Below are 20,438 nucleotides of genomic sequence, written 5' to 3'. Positions count from 1 at the left end.
AAAAAAAAGAGCAGATATTATGACTGTATTTCCATTACATGGGATTCAATCCCACTTTTACTGTGAATCTGAAGTAAATAGCAGCTTACTCTTGATCCATCTTCACCAGGTAAGCCAGGAGGTCCCTGTGGGCCACGGTCTCCCTGTAGAACAAGAAAAGTTATTAAAATAATACATCTGTGGCTGAAAACAATAAAGAATGGGAAAGGAAATGAAAATAAATATATTAGCTGCAGTGTGATGTGATGTATCAAAATGTGTTAACATAATGATATTAATCAGTTACAGAACTCAGTAAAGTCTTTCATTACTTTTTTACAAAAACAAATGACCATTATTGAAACAATGAAATATCTGTTTGTAAAATTTTGTTCTCTAACTATTCATTGCCCCAGAACATACAGAAATTGCTGCTCCAAAAGGCAGTCTTAATTATCTGTACCCACATTTTCTTCGTCTCCTCCCTTACACAATGTATTTCTGCTAGGAAAATAAGGAAGGTGTACATGCATCAGGAGTTAATACACCAGTTGTAAGGCCTTGGAATCCATGCAGTGAAGTTCACTGACAGCCTTTCAGAGCCACCCACCCTGGTACCAGTCATTTAGAGCATTAGGACTGATTTGTCAGAGGTTTTGGAATGCAGCCAGACTTCCACACTTCCCCCTTGAGGCTGGGGCTTCTCAAGTCTCAGTAAGCGAAGCCTCAGTACATTCTGGACTACACACTTTTAGGATTTATTTTTCTTTCTCTTCTAAAGAGAACTAGTGTGCAGCATAGCTCTAACACCGCTGACCAACCTCTTTCTAGGTAGCAGGTTTTTAGACTGTGACTTCCTTCTGGCATTGGACAACAACCAAGTATTCATCCTGTTTTCCTTAGTTTAATCACTGCCTCCAAGGAGCACGACCACTGCAGCAGATTATTGCAGAGATATATGGAATCACTCTTCAGTGGCTCCATTTCATGCTTTCAAAATTTAACTTTCCTGGGGAATTTTAGGTAACTTGGTCTCTTCTCCTAGAGTGCTCTTGTATTAAAATTATTAGGATTTTATTCAATTTCTTTTCTCTAAAAGATGGAGTCAGTACTGGAAAGAATTAAATTCTATGAACTGCACTTTCAGAGACAGAAGATTAATTATTACATTTTGATAAGTTTTGAAACTATTCAATGTGATTTTCTGGTACAGTATGTGGTTTTCTGCATGGTAAAAGATGCTACTGAAAGATGACTCACGTGATGCATAATCTGTGTTCTAACTTCCAGTTAATATCTAGGTAAAAGCTGACTTAAACCTTCAGATGTTGAAAGAGCTCAACCTCTACAGGGCTACCTTTCTTGTCTTGCAATAGCATGGCACTCAAAAAGAGATTAGAAGCTTGCATTCAGTGGCCTGTACTGTCATACCATCAGAACACAACTACCCTATCAGCATTCTCAATTCTTTAGTACTCCAATTCTTTTCTTCCAATGCTCTGCCGAAGCCAGAATTTCTTTTTCCTTAGAGCTTTACTTCTAGTAGATAGTCTCTTGCTTATTTTTATACTCAAGAAGGGGTATAGTCCTAGTAAACCTAAACAAAAAATGTTCAGTCAAAGAAATTAAGACTAAAAGGAATACTACAACATGTGGTCTATTTCCTCTATATTGGAGACCAATGAGTCTCATCCAGTAATTCCTGTCTGACAACTTGTGTTTGACAAAAGCAAGACCTCAGAGACAAGAAATTTGCCACTCACAATTCAAATACAACTAATTCTAAAAGAAGTCCTAAAACATCCACTTTAAAGTCAGGTGTTTTCAGCATCAGTTTTTTTATATCTGGAACACAAACACAATAGAAAAAAAGTATTTCTCTTGTCATATTTTTCTGTTTATTTTAAGCCAAGGAGAATTGAATATTTATATTACATGCTGTTGAGTAGTTATGAATCCAAAGAGGTCTAGCTATCTGGTCTGGCTTTTGAACTGAGCTGATTTCAGAGGGAATATAGTTAGTAATTTTAAAGAAGACTGCCAAACAAACATGAGAATGCAGTGATTTTTAAATAGTGAGATGAAAAAAATGACAAAAAGAAGCCTTTGTTTTCATTAACACGTTACAAATTTCAATACAAACTTATTCTATTTCAATACTCATTTATTTAGGAAATATGGAACAAATAAAATATTTGGGAAAAAAAATTCTTTATGATATGGAATGTCCTATGGACTGACGATTCTACCATTAAAGGTTGGAAAGCAGACAAGACACGTACCCTGGCTCTGAACCAAGTTCTGCTTAGCCTTCAGAGTCGTAACAAGAACTTAATGTCTAGCCCCCTCTACTGGTCACATGCTGATGAAGCCAAATTTCAATTCTGTGAAGTGCTGATTACCTTACATATTAGTAAGAAGGAATGACAGAAAAGGATCAAGATATTTGCTTGACAATAAAAGTTCTTTTTCTATTGCTAAAAGAACTCAAGAGAGTATCCTTAGAGATTATTACAAAGCACTATGCAACAGACCAGTAGTCAACATTGGTGAGATTTTCCAAGAAGGGCAGCAACCATACTAACCCGTTGAAGGATGAGAACTATAATCATTCCTTGGTCATCAGCATAGATGGGAATATTTAGTTCTGAAATTCCTACCTACTGTTTTTTTATGCATTTACCAGGTTTTACACTCAACAGAACATGGTATTACTATCTGTCTTAGGGGTATAATTTAAAGCAGAAAGCCCCTGCTGTGAAAGATGCAACCTCATCTTCTCAACTGATATGAGAACAGGAACTAGTATATTAGTTGTTTTAAGTATTATTTCAAATTTTCCCAAATTATCTAATATGAATTTTATCTGTCATTAATCTGAAGTTGTTGGAATGAGCCATACTAAAAAGTTCAGTTTCCGGTTCCAGATGCAGTTTTTGAGCAAGATTCTTGCAGGCTAAAAATTTTCATACTCCTGACACAGAAATTTAATGCTAATTTACTGTGCTACTGTTTCCCTTAACAATCAATTTAAATCCAGCAGACAAATTTTGTCATAAAACAACAACAACAACAAAAAACTACTAGAGCAAAGCCTGAAGATATGATCTGAATTCTAAAAACATATTTAAATCAATAATATGTGTGAACTGTAGTCTATGATTGATACTACTAAAATATTCTGAGGAATACATTACCTGACAATACAGATATTATTCTGTAGTATGAAATGCTGACTATTCTGTTTCAGTTTTCCTCACAGTTGTTTGTGCTATTCTTAATGAATAGTACATTATTTCTGTGACTGTATCATTATGCTGTTGTATAAATATGCATGTTTTTCTTACCCTGTTACCTTTGTCACCAGGGAGGCCAGGAAGACCATCAAATCCTCTGTCACCCTTAGAGAGAAGAAATCACAGTTTCCGTAAATTACTACTTACAGTCTGCATTGCTCTGAGTAAATTGCATCTTCTTTCTGTGTTAGAGTCATGTTACACTTTTTTATTGAATCAAATATATGGAAGGGAGGAGTACAACAATCAAACTCTTAAAGTTTTCTATGTATTAAAGCTAGAAAATATGCCACACCAGCTTCTTTACTGCACTGCACTGTAGGCATGGTGTTTATAAAAAGAAGTCTAAACTGAAATGAAAAGTTTGATTCTAGCTGCCCTTTGTAGTTGCAAGACTGACTTCATTACTGCTGATACTCTGTAAATAAAAACTAAGAGGGACATAATCATGCCCAAAGAATTGAGTTATTTCAAGGTCAGTCTACTAACCATTACCATTAATTAGCATATTTCAAATACATGATTCATTCTCAACTCTTGCATTTGACCCAGCTATCTGAAACCTCAATATTTTCACATGAGAGGAGAATTTTGGTTTGGCCTGGGTGGAAACTGCGGTGCTTGCTTAAAATCCATCCAGACCATTCCAAGGTCTCATTATTTACCTTTGCACCAGGTTCTCCTGGCATTCCTCTGGCACCATCAGCTCCAGGCCGCCCCTGCAGAAATGCAAAAGGGAAAACAATTGAAAATGCAGTGAAAATAGTAATATTTAAACATCTAAATAGCATCTATTTACCCAGAGCAGGATTGATATGTATGCTACCTACCCTTTTGCCAGCTTTTCCACTTGGACCAGGGGCACCTTGAACACCGCGAGGACCCTGAGTTTAAAGAGTACAGCAAAAACCTAGTTAAGTAACTCAGGAACAGGGTTGGCTTTTTATACTGAGAGGTGACTTTTTTTTTTCCCCCCAGGAGATGATAGATTATAGCTTTCAAATTCTGATTTATATTAATAGAACACAATCATTCAATCTGGCTTAACTCTGTTTTAACACTAGTTTTCATGAGATGACACTACACATGCATGATTGGCCCCTTTACTTAAAAGCTTGTTATATTCTTTTGATGACTTTGAAGATCCCAAGCCTGTAATTTGAAAATTCTTGTTCCTGTCATACTGAAATTATTTTAGGCACATAATAATTATTTGATGAAAACTGAAGAGTGCTTATTTCAGATTACTAATTCATATGCAAGCAGGAGTTGTGCTGGTAAATAGCTCACATGCTGTTTTAGCTTTATAGAGCAGAGCTTTAACTAGAGGAGAATGAAATTACTTCAGACCGAAAAACCTGATTGCACTGTTCAGACACGTAACTGTCACTGTAGGTTGAGTGGGTGTATGTTTCTATAAAAGTATTCTTATCACCCATCCAAATGTGTCTTCCTTGCATGGAAATAACAGTGCTTAAGAACTAGCATCCAAAAATATTGAGTAGGAAGAGAAACAATGTTAACGATGTAAGTAAGAAAATTAGAAGACTGGCCAGTTGTTCACAGTTGTTCAATTACTTTCTTTTTCTTCTGCAAATATCCATGTTCAGTTATAAGATACTTAATATGTTATAAGGTTATAAGGTTCAGTTATAAGGTACTTAACAATGTAGCTGATCTATGATACCACCATACCATGATATGGCAAAATTATTGTTCCAGAGACACATATCATGATTTCTTTAAGAAACCCCTGATTATTTTAAGGTTTAAACTAAAAGATTTCAGTACTCTTTTACATCACCACAGGAGCAGATATAATAGTAAGATGAGAATAAAAGCATGCACTGATTCCTAAAGACACCTTCTTGCTATGTCATTGAGTTCTTCTTGAAAATATTCCTGTTTACTTAGTAAATAGAACCTCTCAGCTTATGAGACCTGATGAGATCATAGCCCAAGACTATATACATGCAGATTGACATTTAATTAATGAACGGAGATAAAAGTGACATTCCAGAAGTTATAATTGTTCTTTCTTTTGTAAAGGCAGATGGACTTCCATATTCAAAATGAAAAGTCAAGCTAACACGTTTAATTAAGACTGTATTGTAAAAGCTATTTTTCCTCAACTGCATGTGGAAAGCACATCATTAACCATTTTCTTTGAAGAGATATAAATGCATTTTTTTGTGAGGATAAACAAGTTCAAACATAGCAAGCAATATTATTGTACCTGAGGACCTGGTTCGCCACTTTCTCCCTTAGCACCCGCTGCTCCAGGTCCTCCCTTGATTAAAAAAAGGAAAATATTGTTTGAATACAGATCTTTAAGTTACAAAGTTATTTTTCTATTCCTATATATTGACAAGGAGAAAAAAAACAATCTCCTGCTTATTATGTAGTGTGAATTCACCCTTTGAATCTGAAGGTATAACCCAGTGCACACTGAATAGACCCTGGGCCTACTGGTCAAAAATCTTTCTCTTACAAAAGAAAAATTCCAACAGATTTGAATGAAATCAAAAGTGACACTTTGTTCTATAATAATACTTGAAAGCTAAATATGAGCACAGTTTGCATGCAAACAAAAGTCCACCAGCTTCAAGGAAGCCAATAGAAATTAAATCCACCTCTTTTCACCTTTATCCATTTCTGTGTTTCACAGAAGAAAACATAGAGTTCAAATCAAAGATCACTAACTGATGCAATCTTACCATAACCTACAGTGATATTTTAATCAAAATATTTCTGCATCTGACATGAAAAAGTGCACTTATTTTATATTTTTACTATGATTAAATGATACAGATCTTCAGTTTTACCTATGAAATGACCTAAAATAAATCTTCACCTAGGCTATGTGGAATCTGAGGCAAAATTAGTGGTCTTCACAGTTTTCTCTCTAAGTCTCTGGACACGCTGACACAGAATACAGGCTTAGGGAAGGTACATATTTAAGTACTACTATGGGTAAAAGTTTTTTTGCATTTCTGACCTCTGAAGCAGGTCATAACCAAATTAAGGTATTCAACACAAAAAGAATCTTTCAGATCTTGGAAGACTGATCCTCCTCCCATGTTTACCATAGTGACCATTCAAAGTAAGTTGTCTCAAGGCTTTAGTGCTGGATCTAGCATCGTGGAATGGAAAAAGTCCCACCAACATTCCAAGTGAATCAAATTCTAAGCAAATAGAAAATCATATCTCTGGTAATGGTAGTGGAAAGAACAGTAGTGATAGATGGCAACTGTTGTAAACTCTGCTTTTAATTAACATCAGTAAGCAGAAATTTATTTTGCATTCTGCGCTAATCAAGTATGTGAACTCCACACTCAGTTGAAGCTAGACTGGAGCTACAAGAATCCTGTGTTTAAGATTTTTAATGAATTATGTGCTTGTCTGTGTCTCACTGACTACTAAATTAACACAACACAGTACAGCTCATATTAAGATGAAGAGATCCTATTATTTCATTAATTTAAATAATCTGAACACACAAACACATCAAGAATCTGCAGTTGCTTCTGGAACTCTAGGCCTAAAATGTTGCCAGATTAAAGAGTTGGATTTCTAGAGCCTCCTTGTGGCTTAGTAGAAAAACATCTATTAATGTTGATCACTTAAATTTTGTAAACAGAAATAAACGATGACTTTGAAAATGTACCTGGTATGAAATATAATTAAAGGTATATAACCCACTGTCAATAAAACATTTTATTTACAAACCAATTCCTTGCTTATAGCAGTTCTATAACTATTCTGCCTATACAGACTTAATGTTATCCTACAGGTCCCCTGATCTAAATACATTGCTGGAAATAGTGTATTAGTTATTTAAATAAACTCAACATGACTGACTTTGTAATTGCTACATATCTAATTGCGATAATCAGAAGACTGTGGCAAATTTCTGCACTTGTTTGCAACATCCCATTTTGGATGAATTACTCTAGAAAATAATTACTCTTGCATCCATCTGCTTAAAAACACAACCAAAGCCTACTAATTTTAGTTTCTGGGGACTGAGTGAGATTTTGATAAGATATTTAGCTATGATTTATCTGTAACCAGTGTATTTCATCTAGATAAACAGAGCTAGGTTCACGAGATTTGAAGCACAGAATAAACTGAAACAGGAATTTTGGCCCATTTGAAGATGAGGCAAAGCACTGCTGAACCAACCCAGAACACAATTTAGAGAAGTTTTAGATCTACATAGCTTTCAAAAGTCACTCAAAGGAATGTTGAGCTATTAGGATCAGGTAAGAACAAGATTGAGAGTATTCCGTATTATCCTTAAAACATTCTTCCAGCAGCCCCCCACCCCAGGTTTTCTTTGCTAACAAGAGTAGTGATTGGAGAAAATAGCAGAAAGAGCCATTAACATAAATTTTCAGTTGTACCGTGCTACTGTAACAGTGCAAAATATAATGGACAATAACTTGACCAATATTTTCTGTGAGTAACAGCAGGATAGTACTCCTGTTGTATGTCCATCTGCCTCTCCTGTTTCCAAACTAGCAGTTTAACTCAGACAGTGAACGCTGAGGATGGTAGGGCTTAGAGAAAAGAAAGAGGATAGAAGGGAAGGACTTGATTGTCACTGTTCAGCCATGAGCTGTTGCAGAAGCACTGCATTTAAGGAAAAAATTGCAAAAGAAGAGAAAAGAACTGTATTTCCTACACTGTGATCCCACAACTTCAAAAGACCAAATCTCTACAAGAGGGATGAATAGAAGGAAACTAATTAAGAGGAAATGATTACTGCATTCCAGAGAAAATCAGACAGCCTCAAACTTCTCTTGCTTTTTTGTGCATGTGCTAGCTACAACAATTGTAATTGACACATAATTGGCATCACTTTTTCTTTACACAGTAAACCATATGTAAACTTGTTTTATCTTTTTCTCTTGGTTCCTCAGTGGTCATTTGTCTTAGTTTCTCAATAGCACAATTGTGTTCTTGTCCACTTTACAGCTAGAAGCCTGTCTGGTGTAAAGGAAAATGCTAACATTGCACTTTGTGTCCATCATCATCACAACAATAGAAGTAAAAATTACAGCAGACATAGATCAAATTAAGAAGGCCAAATATTTTTCAACCTAGCTGTGCCACCAAAATAGACAAATTAAGTTTCCAAATAAAAAGACTTTCAAAAACGGATGCTATACAGTCTTTAAAAGAGAATTTCACTTCATGTCAGAGAATAAATATAGTCACCTGGGAGAACTCAGAAAAGAGCTTTTTTCTAAAATGCTTATGATTTTGGCTACAGCATTTATTTTATTTCATACTACAGATGCTCTATAATAGTTTTTTAAATATTTTTAAATGCTAAATAACACCATTTAGTAGACTACTGTATCTGAAATATCCATCTTTTAAAAGAGGAAATTGCAATTGGCAGATAAATCAGGTGATTTTGGCTTGCTTAACTTCCTATCTGTTTTTGTACTTTCATTGGACATTAATTGCCCTTTTAAAGTCTCCACAGGCATTACAGTAGCAAGCCTGTTTGTGACCAAAAAGCTGTTTTAAATATCCTTAGAAAAACTGTTGTTTGTATTCTGTGTATAGACTTCTTAAAACATACAAGCTTTCAAAATATTCCACAGGGTCATTTCCCAGATCATTCAGTATTAGCAGTACAGGCCAAATTCATGTCTTAAGTAAAAAAATGCAACCATTATTTTAGTAATCAATGTTATTTTTGATTGCTTACATAATGTATCTTAAGAAATTTCCAGATTCAGCTTAAATAGTGAGCCACAGCCATTCTGCACAATCTTACTTTAGTATATTCTTCTGTAGTGTTTCATATTTGCTACCAGAAACTTTGTAAATATTGTCACAGAGATTACTGACTGTAGAGGCATATGTAGTTATTTATGTAAGACTGTTTCGTCTCATTTAGTGTTCAGGCTGCATTGTAATCTTCGAATAACAATAAAAACTGTGACCTTAATTATAGCACTTGCTTTTCAAATAAATGTACAGAGGTGCAGGCAGTGCCAGAGTGAGATCAGTGAACTTTCATTAGAGTGCTCTTAGATTCATGCCTCTGTTTTGCTTACATACCACAGGACCTGGTCTTCCAGTGAGTCCCATGGGACCAGGTGGACCTCTCATTGCAATCTGAGAAGACAAACAGAACAAGGCATCAGGTGCCAAGAAAAAGCTGCCAGCCCAGCATACAGATTCTGTATTAAGACAATGTCACAATACACTAGCAAATAGGCCCCATCATTCACACAGGGGTGAGTGCATTCTGTCATAAGGATGTCTACAATCATGAAATAATGCTTACAGCTGTTTACTTCACACTCTGAGTGTCATAAAATGGAAATTTATTTGGAATTATACTCTTGTGGCAGTTCTGTTTTCAGGCTCCTTGTGCTTACCCTTGCTTGCTGAAGAATGGCTTGTGCTTGAGCTTCCTGAGCTGAGATTGTTGGGCCCTTCTCACCATCTCCACCAAAGCGGAACTACAGGTATCAAAACAAGAAATGGAATTCAGAGTTTATAAAATGAAAAACACAATTATTATTCACTGCAACCGTGTAAACCGCTTTGAAGACACTGAGTCTCAGTATTTAGTTAATTCCATTAACTTCAGTAGACTGCTGAACTGGGGACTGGTATTTGTATTAAGAGTAAGAGTTTAGAACTGAAGAACAAATCTAATTGCTTAAGTGAAAATATTTTGTTTAATGTATTTTTTAAAATTAAAATGTATAAAAGTTAATTAACTTTCAGTGCATTTTTAGCTATCTACATAAAAATTAAATTTAACTTAAGGCAGAATTCAATGTGAAAAAGACATTTGGTATCTAAGAGGAAACAGTTTTGTGTAATTTCTGACAATTTCAAAATAAACTAATGAATACTCTGCACTCATGATTTGTTATTGTTCATGAAACTGCTAGTAGAAGCGTTGCAGTTTTGAAGGGACACTGAGCTGCAGCAAGTAACATGGTTTTCCAAAGGTATGACGTGAGCACAGTGGATGTCAGGGCAAAGAATCTTTCACTGCTCACAGCAGTCTGTTTGTATGGTTTACTTATACCCAGAGTTGGCATGGCAACTGAAGTTTTTCTTCTGCAATCATAGTAAGATCAGAATGAAAGCCTTTCTTTGGCAAAGTGATGGAAAACTTACTTGCTTTAAGCCCCTGCAAATAAGTACCTGACTCTTCTCATATGAGAAAGGAAGAGAACTATCAAATTTGCTGCCATTTAAAAGGAAGCCAGATGGCTCTGTATGCATCTGCACAATGCAGAATCAACACAACTTTCAAAATATTGTTCCAAGCAATTAGTTATCTTGCATCCATTGAAAGAGTGAACTTATTTTTATGAATTCAAGCCCCATACATGATAATGAAGAGCCTCACAAAGGACTCTCCTACATGTTCTTTAGGACTCAGAATGTATCTCTGAGAAAAGATAGTGTAGCTACTGCCAGATCCGAATCCTGCTCTTTACACCAGAATGGGTCTCAAGCTGGTCAGCAGGTCATCTGTAATAAAAGGATAGCGGCTCTCAGTGGAACCTGTAAGTGGCTGAAGGAGAATAAGCAATTAGGAATGAGAATTGTGACTATAATAGTGGTGACAGCAACACTGTCCAGAGTAATAAAACTCCTAAGAAATACTCATTAACTTGGAAATCTGCTAAAATAAAAGTGACATTTTATACTTCAAAACATCTATCCTCATTTTATATGATTAAATATTTAAACAGCACCTGATTTTTAGAAAAAAACTATATCACCTCATTGCAGCTGGAACTAGACCTGGAGGATAACATTTTCTCCACTGAATGTTTAGAAAATGTAGTAGAATAGCAGCGTATTTCAAATAGTTAGCAAAGATCAACCTGAGCCACAGACTCAGAAACAATATGATGTCCTGAAAATAAGATGGTAAATGAAAATGGTAAAGAAGTCTGGATGTTGGTTAAACTACTAGGACAGAATTCAGAACAACTGAAGCCAATTAAGAAATTCTTCCTGAGAAACTTCTCTTTTAACTTGGAAAAATACTTGAGCTCAGACTGATTAATGTCTTAAACAAAGGCTTGTGCTATTTTATAAATTAACTGATGGGTATAGTATTAGTCCACACTTACTACTTTTAATGGAACAAAGTGGTGAATCAACCTCCTCTGGCACAGTTATTACAGTTGGAAGAATGATTTGGGAATAATACTCGAGTGGCATTTTTTCACCAACTAATTATTGGGCATTAAATATTTCTGTTATACAGCCAGCTGTGATAACAAAACACTAGCGCAAGCATGAGGTAAAAAACACTACCTTTCTTTAATAATCTTTCCTTGATTGTTTCTTAAATAAAAAATAAACTTAAAATCATCCTTTCCTCATTGATACTGATGGAGTCTTGCCTCTTGGAACAGAGTTGAGGCAACTACAGCTCTGAGCTTTTTTACAAAGATAATCTTACAGAAAATATTGCCCTTTCCTTTACAATTGCTTTATTATTACTCTGGTATGTTATTACTTATGAAATCTTTCAACTATACACACTCTGGAATAATAACTTCCATGCACAATACATCTCATACTGAAAAGCTGCAAGACACTTTTGAGAGCTTTGAGCTTGTCCCTCCACCTGCTAAAACAGATGGTGTTTTGCTTAAATTCCAGTGGGAGCAGAGTTGGCTATGTGCATCTATTTCTATTCAAAGGATGCTCTGGCTTTTCAAAGAGGACAGTGAAGTCCAATTTTAGGAAAAGAATGTTTAAAATTCTCCAAGTGAAAGAGATTTGAAAGCACGCATGTCTGTCTTTATGGAACAGCAAATTCCTTGTTTGGGAAATATGTATCAGATAATAGCTACTGTTGAAAAAATAAGGACCATTTTAGCATATGCAATACAGTCATGTAGGTTCTCATCAGGCAGCCATGCAGGAGCTAATTCCTATGTTTTGTCTGAAAAGAAAAATCAACAAATGACCTGCAAATAGTTAAACCATACGAGAAACTCTATCATCTCTCATTCCAAAGACAAAATCAGATGAAAAAGTAATTATCTTTACATTTATTGAAACACTATATTTTTGGAATCTCTCTACCCTAGAACCATAATGCAACTTACCGGCAGCATTAACATGGTACCTGGGGGACCTGCTAAACCATCAGCACCAGGGAGACCAGGACGACCAGGTGGACCCTGGGAGAATACAGGGGTGGCAGAAAAAGGGATGAGAATGAAAGGACAGTTATTTATGGAAAACCTTTTGAGTCACTTAAGCTTGTATTCATAATGAGGCACTCTGGGAATGTTATTGTGGTAGCTAAAGAAGTAGGCTTAGGGAAAACATTCAGCAATAGGGAAGAAAACTATTCTCTCTAATTACCACACAAATTGTTTTAAAAATGATGTGAGGAGAACCTAGATTTCATAGGTTAGGCTGACTTGAGATGTTCCAGTGTTTATTTTATCTGATACATAGAAAACTAACACTGCTGATTTTCTTTAAAAAATTTTGAGTATGTTTAATTTTGAATGGCTACAGAAGTCCTACAGTTATGACTTGGAATCCATTTTCGTGAATTCTCTCTTCTGTACCCATTTAAAAAGAGCTACATTTTTTGTGTAGAGTTGAAAAAATGTACCAGTGTGTACACAATTCTTATGGTTGCCAACAGGCAGTGCTACACTGATTAACACCGCTGTTGTGACAACTGATTTATCGAATTGCATCTTTTGTCCCAGCAGTTTTACTAGATGAAGCTGTCAAGGACATGAAGGACCTGTGTTATGAGTGCTCATTTGCATACTGCATGTTTGAGAAAAAAAGTATACGTTCACCAGAATGACTCTGCAGGCTTGCAATAACAGATCAACAAACATCAAACTGACTTAAGTGATTCCTTTTGGCACTCAAGTGTTGAAGAAAACAATGGGAAAGCTGATCCTAAAAAATGTGGTCTTTTTTCCTCTCTTGGGGAATTAAGATCAATAATCTGTTATTTTTAGCTCTTTTTCCAAAAAAGTCTGGAACATCATAGAACAAATCCCTATTAATGGCATACTATAGGTACACTGTAAATAGAAAATTATCATCAATTAAAAAGTATTGAATAACATGATGTTGTCATAATTAGAAAGAAGCATTATATATCTGGGCATTTCAGATTTAACTTTAAAAAACTGTTAAATGCATCCACAAGGCACTCGAAGAAACTTCGCTTTGACCTGTATCAACTTTATGCCATATGATTATGAGTCTTTGTGTTACCAAGTGAATTTGAGGGTTCTTTTTTCACTTTTTTCTCCCACAGCAGCACTTATGTGAGTGAAATTAATTCATGCAGTGAGTGCAAGTGAGACTTGTGCATAAGTGGTCTTCTACAGAAGGGTATGTTCATTCATTTCTCAATTATCTTATACCCAATATTAGGATTAGGATGACAGAATAATTTATTACAACAGCTGAAGAACCATAGGCATTTTTTACTTAAACAGTGTTCCTTTACTGGACAGGCAATGTTACTTTACCAGCTTTTTAACCTAAGATGAAAACTAGTCAGAATGGTAATAGAAATACCTACAGTCTTTATTCATGTACACTGATTGTTTTATAAGAAAAAACCGTATGTGCCTACACGTATGTTGAAGTCAGGCACATTACTTCATGAAGATTGAATCTGAAAGCAGAATCTAGTTGCAAACATCTGCGCTGTTCTAGTGGGTTTGGTAACTAATTCCTACAATTATCTCTTTGTATAATGCATCTTTTTTAATACAAGAAATTACGTCTACTCCATGGCAGAAAATTGATGTGTTTATTCAAGAATTTTCTTATAAGCAACTTAGTGAGCAGCTAGGTTAAAACCTAAGTATTATGTGGATTTATTCCATTTTAATGTGTTAAAATTCCAATTTTATCAGTTTAGATTCCAAAATAAATCAGATTCCAAAATACAGTTAATCTACTAATCTACTAATCAAAATACAGTTAATGTGAAAGAAGGATGTATGCTGGTTTATTATCAAGGTGAAGTGTTGTTGCTACTATTATCTATTTATTGAGGCAAATGCATCTTCTTAGCACCTTGCACTCACAAATTCTGTAGAATAATGGCATTGTTTTTCTCTGCATCTCTACATTTTATGGCTAAGTTCATATTGATTTTTTCAAGATGCATATAAGATATTTTAACCTACTGCTTTTTTCTATTTTAAAATTATTTCCATTAAAATGTACGCAGACATACAGGCAAACTAGAACTTCATTCTTTTCCACTTTCATATAGAAGATATTTCTACCATTAATTAAATATTTATCCAGTTTTTCAGTTGATGTACTCAGCTGAGTAAATCAGCCTCAGTTCCATTGAATTTTCTTAAGCTGTTTTTCAGGTCAGGATCTAACACACTTGCTCTTGTATAATTAATGCAAGACATACCATGAATACCAGGATAATCTGTATGTTGACTTACCCTTTCACCAGGGTCACCTGGAGGACCAACAGGGCCTTGTAAACCTGGGGGACCTGTAAGACCCTATGGAAAATGTATGACAAATTATTATGTTGAATGATGGCTCGCAGAATGTTTTTGATTTTTTTTTTTTGAAAGTTATGTTGAATACATATTTTGAGAAAATTGCATATATTAGTGCACAACTTTTTTTTTTTCTTATGAAGATTTCCAGTTAATACTTGGAAGTATTTGATTTTCACATGCACTCAGCTTGTAGCATGCTCTCACTGAAAATGCTAGACATGACCCCTATTTATTTCCTTCTTAAAATACTAAGTCCAATACATCCCCTGTGAACTATGACAAGATCAATTTTGTTTTAACTCAGGAATATCAAAACACAATGGCAATAAAAAGAAATCGTAATTAATCTACATACAGCAGGGCCTCTTGGTCCTGGCGGTCCTTCAATGAGCATACCCTGTTGTGGGAAGGAAAAAAGATACTAATTGGTCACATCATGGACAAAGATATAACAATTTTTCTAGCTGAACTATTAGAACTAATATTTCTTAGTTTTATGACAAACTTTTCTTAGGATATTCTGTCCACATAGTGTAATAATATAGAATTTTGTTGAATAAGTTTGTGGGATGTCTTACTTTTTGTCTTACAAGTTTTCAACTAAAAAAAAATAATTAACAAAAGGAATGCACTTTAAATTCAGCTGCTGTAAGATGTTTTAAACCTATTTTGACTTCTTTATTGAGATCTTCATAGGTCATTTATTAGAATTAGAATCTGAATTGTTCTTTTACTTAAAAATTAGAAAGACTTCTAGGCTACAGGGATCTTGTAGTGCTAGATTCACAATAATATTTTATTTTTAATATGTTGTTAAATAATTTATGTGAATAACTCCAGTTATTTTTAGACTCGGGGTCTTATAGCACCTCATAATAAATGCCAGTCTGATTTCCAGGTCACACTAAGACCCAGAAACAGATGACCTCCACTTATACCTGGCTTTCCACAGGAAGGAAGACTGGGCAAGAGAGCTGGAAGCTAGCTGTAGTGAACTCCAAAAATGTTGGAGAGTGGCAGTGGGTACCTCTTCAGTATTATGGAAGGAAACTATATCTTGCAAAGTCTAAAAACCTATGCATTTTATGAGATAACACATAGTGAGCTTCTTCACAGATTATGACTGACAAGTCAGTCTTAACATACAGCTTATTCATTACTGTATTCCTCTATCTCTGATGAATGGTAATTGAAACAAATGCTAATCCTAGGATAGAAATATAGAATCAAAAGGAGCTCTTGGATCGCAGAATCCAGATTTTATCATGCTTCAACTTTAGCTATTTCTTCCCCTTAATATTTTGTTCTTCATTTGGTATGAAACAGAAAACTGATCAAACTTTAAATTCTATTTGAGTCACATAGATATTTGAAAGCACTCCTTGAAAATTCTAGAAGAATGAACCACACCAGTACTGAACTCCTGTCACATATTAAAAAATAGAACATTTTCATATAATCTTTTTAAAATCCAGGTATTGTTTATTTTATAACCATCACCCAGTAGTATAACATTCTGCTACAAAAGCCAAATTACCACACTACTTAAAGATGAGAAGAAATACGTAGGCTACTGCTCCTTTACTGCAACTGTGACCAAGTTATAACCTTTGAAACAAGCATTTAATTATACCTTCAGCAGTTTGATTGCACAAGCATGGGTTAAACATTCAAGCATTTATTTAGGCTGTTAGGTGGACTTCCCAGCCCATGCTGAAACCTGTACTTCCAACCTGAGCTGGAGGTTGGAAGCTATCTCTGCACGTTTGTCCGAGCACAGTTACACTAATTGCCCTGAAGAGCAGACCTATGCTCTGTTTTTCCCTAGACAAGAAGATTCTCCTTGTTTTAAGTGGTATGTGGTTAGTCTCTTGTGAAACAGAAAGAGAAGGCTGAACCGGCTACTATCTTTTGCCACCTTTACACAGTCCACACTGCAGGTGATTGTTTCAGAGATCACGGATAAGGTTACTGTCATTGTATCATGAATGACGTAGTTTGAAAACGATTTATCAACAGTGTGCAAGTTATATAGTGCTAAAGAAAAACTCACCCACGTCTGTACTTACGGGTTCAATCACAGCTGGTTCTCCCTTTTGTCCTTTTTCTCCATAAGCCCCATGTTGAGTCACCTGACCAGTAAAAACAGCCCCCAGAATGAATATAAGTAGAAGGCCTAAGGACCTGGCACAATAAGGAACTGCAACAACCAGTAACTGAAAGCTAAAGCTGGAACCATCAAAAATGTTTAATGCAAAAATTGCACAAACACTTTTTAAATCACTGGATATCATCAATTTGTAGAAGTAAAATTAGTGTTCCAATGGGATTCAATAGTCTGCACACCATGGTTAGCGTTAGGACTTTGGAATCTAAGATTTCTGTGTGCGTGTCACAAAGTTGTTTCTTTTCATATTTGAATGAACATATTCGTGGCAATTAGCAACTATTTTCACAGTCTTCTGAGGTAAGCAATTAGAGAGTCCTCAGCCCTATATGGACAGTACCCTTCAAGTATTTAATTCCATTCTTTAGTCATCTAATGAATGAAAGTAAATTAGTCTGAGTTTGTGATTACATGGCTTAAATGGGAGAAGAATTAAATGGCACTGCAAACATTAAATAGTGTTTAATGTATAGCCAGTTATGCTCCTAACTAAATGAACTAGCATAACTGCAAAATTCTTTTAAGGTCAGCTCTATGGAAAGTTTTAGGTTCAGGACTGAGACAACAGCATGACCTAAAAAAACAGGTCTATAACACATGCTAATGGCAGAACACAGTCAGATTCAAGTTTCAAACAGTGAAGGAAGAATTGTTTTTATTCAATCTATGAAATATATGTTTTTCTTCCGAACTACCTCTCTTGATTGGCAATATATCAACTGCAAGCTAGAAATTAAATCCAGTGCTTGTAAGATGAGAATTTTTTGCTTTCAGTAGAATGTTCCATGTTTATGCTATAGAAGCTGGGGATTTGAACATATCAAATGACTCTGAAGATAATGCTACAGTATTTTGAGTTATTTTGGAAAGGAAAAGCAGAGGTCCATATTCATTGCTTGTGCATTTCATACTGATTTATGAAATTACAAATTTCACTGTACAGTAGTTCTGTACACTGTATAATATAACTCAAGTAGTAAGTGGTACAGATAATTATGCTTGATTATATTCACACAATTGATTGTAAAAAAAAGGACACTGAGTACATATTTTAAAAATTGCCCCTTTCTTGAAAGTTTCCAGGTACTGAGTACTTTTCACCTTGCCTTTTTGATCAAAGTTAGAACTTAACTTACTTTAAATACATCCATATGTCAAAAGAAAATTATATGATACTCTAGTTCAGCAGGTGAAAGCATTAATAAAGCTGGCACAGGCTAGAGCCTAGGTTCCAATTCAAGCTTCCTGAATCCTTCAGTTTTGGAGCAAGGCATTTTAAGGTGAAATTTATACCAGGGAATAGAGTCTAGACAGCTTAATGCAAATGGTGCCTTATGGGCTCTTTCCTTTGCAGATAATCTGACCTTTTCTGTGTCATTCTAACACAATGTTCCCATCTGTACTAGAAGGAGAAAAGTAAGCTTGTATCTCATTGCAAGATAAACATCATTAAAAAATACAATGACCTTAACTGAGTTTAGAAAGGAGTGATAAAGCATGGATTTCAAGATTGGCAGAGAAAAGCAATCTCACAGCATTTGCTTTTATTTCTTGAATTCTTTGTAAACTGAAATTTCAAGTTTGTGAGGACAGAATAAGGACTGAGCTAAGAAAATTCTTCAAGTTGGAACTAGTTCTGCTTCTCGCCTCAGTCACATTAGTTTTCTCTGCAGGTTCTACAATCTGGTAAACCGGTAAATGAGGATCCTGGCACAACCAAGGGAAAATTAAAGCCTTCCTTTAAGCCTGTGTTTAAGTCAGAGGAAAAGACAGAGCTCTAAAACACAGAAAAAAAGAGCATGATTCACAGGACCCACCATGTCATCCTATCTTCCTTTACACATACTGAGCTTTTAAATCACTTCTGCAAGGTCATAAAAATGTCACTGTTGACTAAGCTTATTTTCATAAATGAGTTCAGAACTCTAGCTTTTTGACTCATTCATTTTTATCCTTGGAAAGTAATAGAGGCCATATTATACTAAGGACTTGCGTACAATTCAACTTGTTAGTATAATCATATAACAGTGCTGATATTATTTAGTTCTTGCATCTGTTTTAAAACTTACATTCTTTCCAGCTTTAGCTCTAGTTTAGAAAGATTTAAAAATCCATGTTCATTTTTATCATTTATTCTCGAAATTCCAAATCTCTTCTCTCTTCTATTTCCCTCCCAACTTCAATCCCTCCCTTACCCCCTTCATCAGAAGTGACAAAAAAACTGCATATAATAAAAAAATAAAACCTCAGGATTACTAAAACAAGTGGACAAGTTTGATCCACAGCCTATAAAAGATAGTGTGAATACACCTTATATATACAGTGAGGTCTGTAACAGGCTCTTTAGAGTTATGAAAATATGTAACTATAAAAGCATTGCTAAGTTAAATGAATCTGCATTATGCCTTCAAATAACTTACGCTTGTTTCTGTGATATCAGTCTCTGCAGGAACACCTGGACCAAACTCCTCATTAGTAGAATCAGTCGGTTTCTCTTCATATTCTTTATATTCATAAAAATCATATTCGCCTAAATCTCCATCTACCAGAAGATCAGATTCACTGAGGTCTACTCCTCTGCTTCCATATTCAGTTTCCTCAGTTTTTTTATCATAATCCTCTCCAGTTATGTATTCTTCAGCAAATACTTCTTCAACAGGGTTTTGCTATTCATATCAGTAGCAAAGATTTGGGAATAGGAGGAATATGTGAGTTAATGTTAGTAAAGCAATATAGGCATATGCTCAACCACAATGATGACTTGCCAAAAAGAAGAAGGAACAGTAGAACTACAGCACATTGTCTTTTAATTAGAGTCTGAAGGAATGGAACTCCAGTCTTTCAGAGTAATTAAAAGGTCTTTGTCTACATAGTACAAAGAAGTAATACTTTCATACTTTATTTTCTTTTAATTTCCAAAACCTCTGAATTCAATATACCCAGTACGTTATGTGTAATGCTTGCTTAATGTTACATTAGTGCCAAATATAGCTAAGTTTCTCTGCTTGGTTTCACACATAGGTATTCATGAATGAATACATACACAGTAGTGAACAGCAAATAAATTCAAAGCTAACACATGTATTGTAACAATCAGTGAAAAAATTCAGGGTTGTGTACAATAGCAATGTGCAGACAGTGCAAGCACCACTTTTGCTAAGCCCAGCCACCTTCATTATCTTTCATCTACAAATCCCAATGCCAAGCTAAATGTTTCTTTTCCTCTTTTCATGATTTGCAGTTAATTTATCATTCCAAAACTAGAGATGTGTCTGTCATGTCATTTTAAACATATTTTTCGTTGAGTCAAGTTCCACCTGCAAAACTCAGATTAATTTTAACATTTCTCAAAGTTCAACATTGCTTGTAGCTTCCAACTTTGATTATGCAAAGTGTCAAACCAAGCAATCAGCTTATAAGCATGCTTATAAGGATGCTATATCTGAGATGTACAAA

At 35.1% G+C, this 20,438-nt stretch overlaps 1 protein-coding gene across 1 annotated transcript in view; it reads right to left on the bottom strand.

The window, feature by feature from the left end:
• Positions 1-17: 17 nt before the first annotated feature.
• The window catches only part of COL11A1 (collagen type XI alpha 1 chain), a 36,739-nt gene continuing 16,318 nt past the window's right edge, over positions 18-20,438 (bottom strand). Inside the window, exons 5-16 of the mRNA XM_010715875.1 lie at positions 19,403-19,648; positions 16,885-16,947; positions 15,171-15,212; positions 14,750-14,812; positions 12,398-12,472; positions 9,680-9,763; positions 9,357-9,413; positions 5,512-5,565; positions 4,106-4,159; positions 3,941-3,994; positions 3,327-3,380; positions 18-143 (exon numbers count right to left, since the gene is read on the bottom strand). Of these exons, the coding sequence (XP_010714177.1) occupies positions 18-143; positions 3,327-3,380; positions 3,941-3,994; positions 4,106-4,159; positions 5,512-5,565; positions 9,357-9,413; positions 9,680-9,763; positions 12,398-12,472; positions 14,750-14,812; positions 15,171-15,212; positions 16,885-16,947; positions 19,403-19,648 (972 nt within the window). The remainder of the gene's footprint in view (positions 144-3,326; positions 3,381-3,940; positions 3,995-4,105; positions 4,160-5,511; positions 5,566-9,356; positions 9,414-9,679; positions 9,764-12,397; positions 12,473-14,749; positions 14,813-15,170; positions 15,213-16,884; positions 16,948-19,402; positions 19,649-20,438) is intronic.

This window comes from Meleagris gallopavo, chromosome 10 (assembly GCF_000146605.3).
Source record: "Meleagris gallopavo isolate NT-WF06-2002-E0010 breed Aviagen turkey brand Nicholas breeding stock chromosome 10, Turkey_5.1, whole genome shotgun sequence".
NCBI lineage: Eukaryota > Metazoa > Chordata > Aves > Galliformes > Phasianidae > Meleagris > Meleagris gallopavo.
Note: the sequence above shows the minus strand (reverse complement) of the source record. Positions and strands in the feature narration are given on the sequence as shown.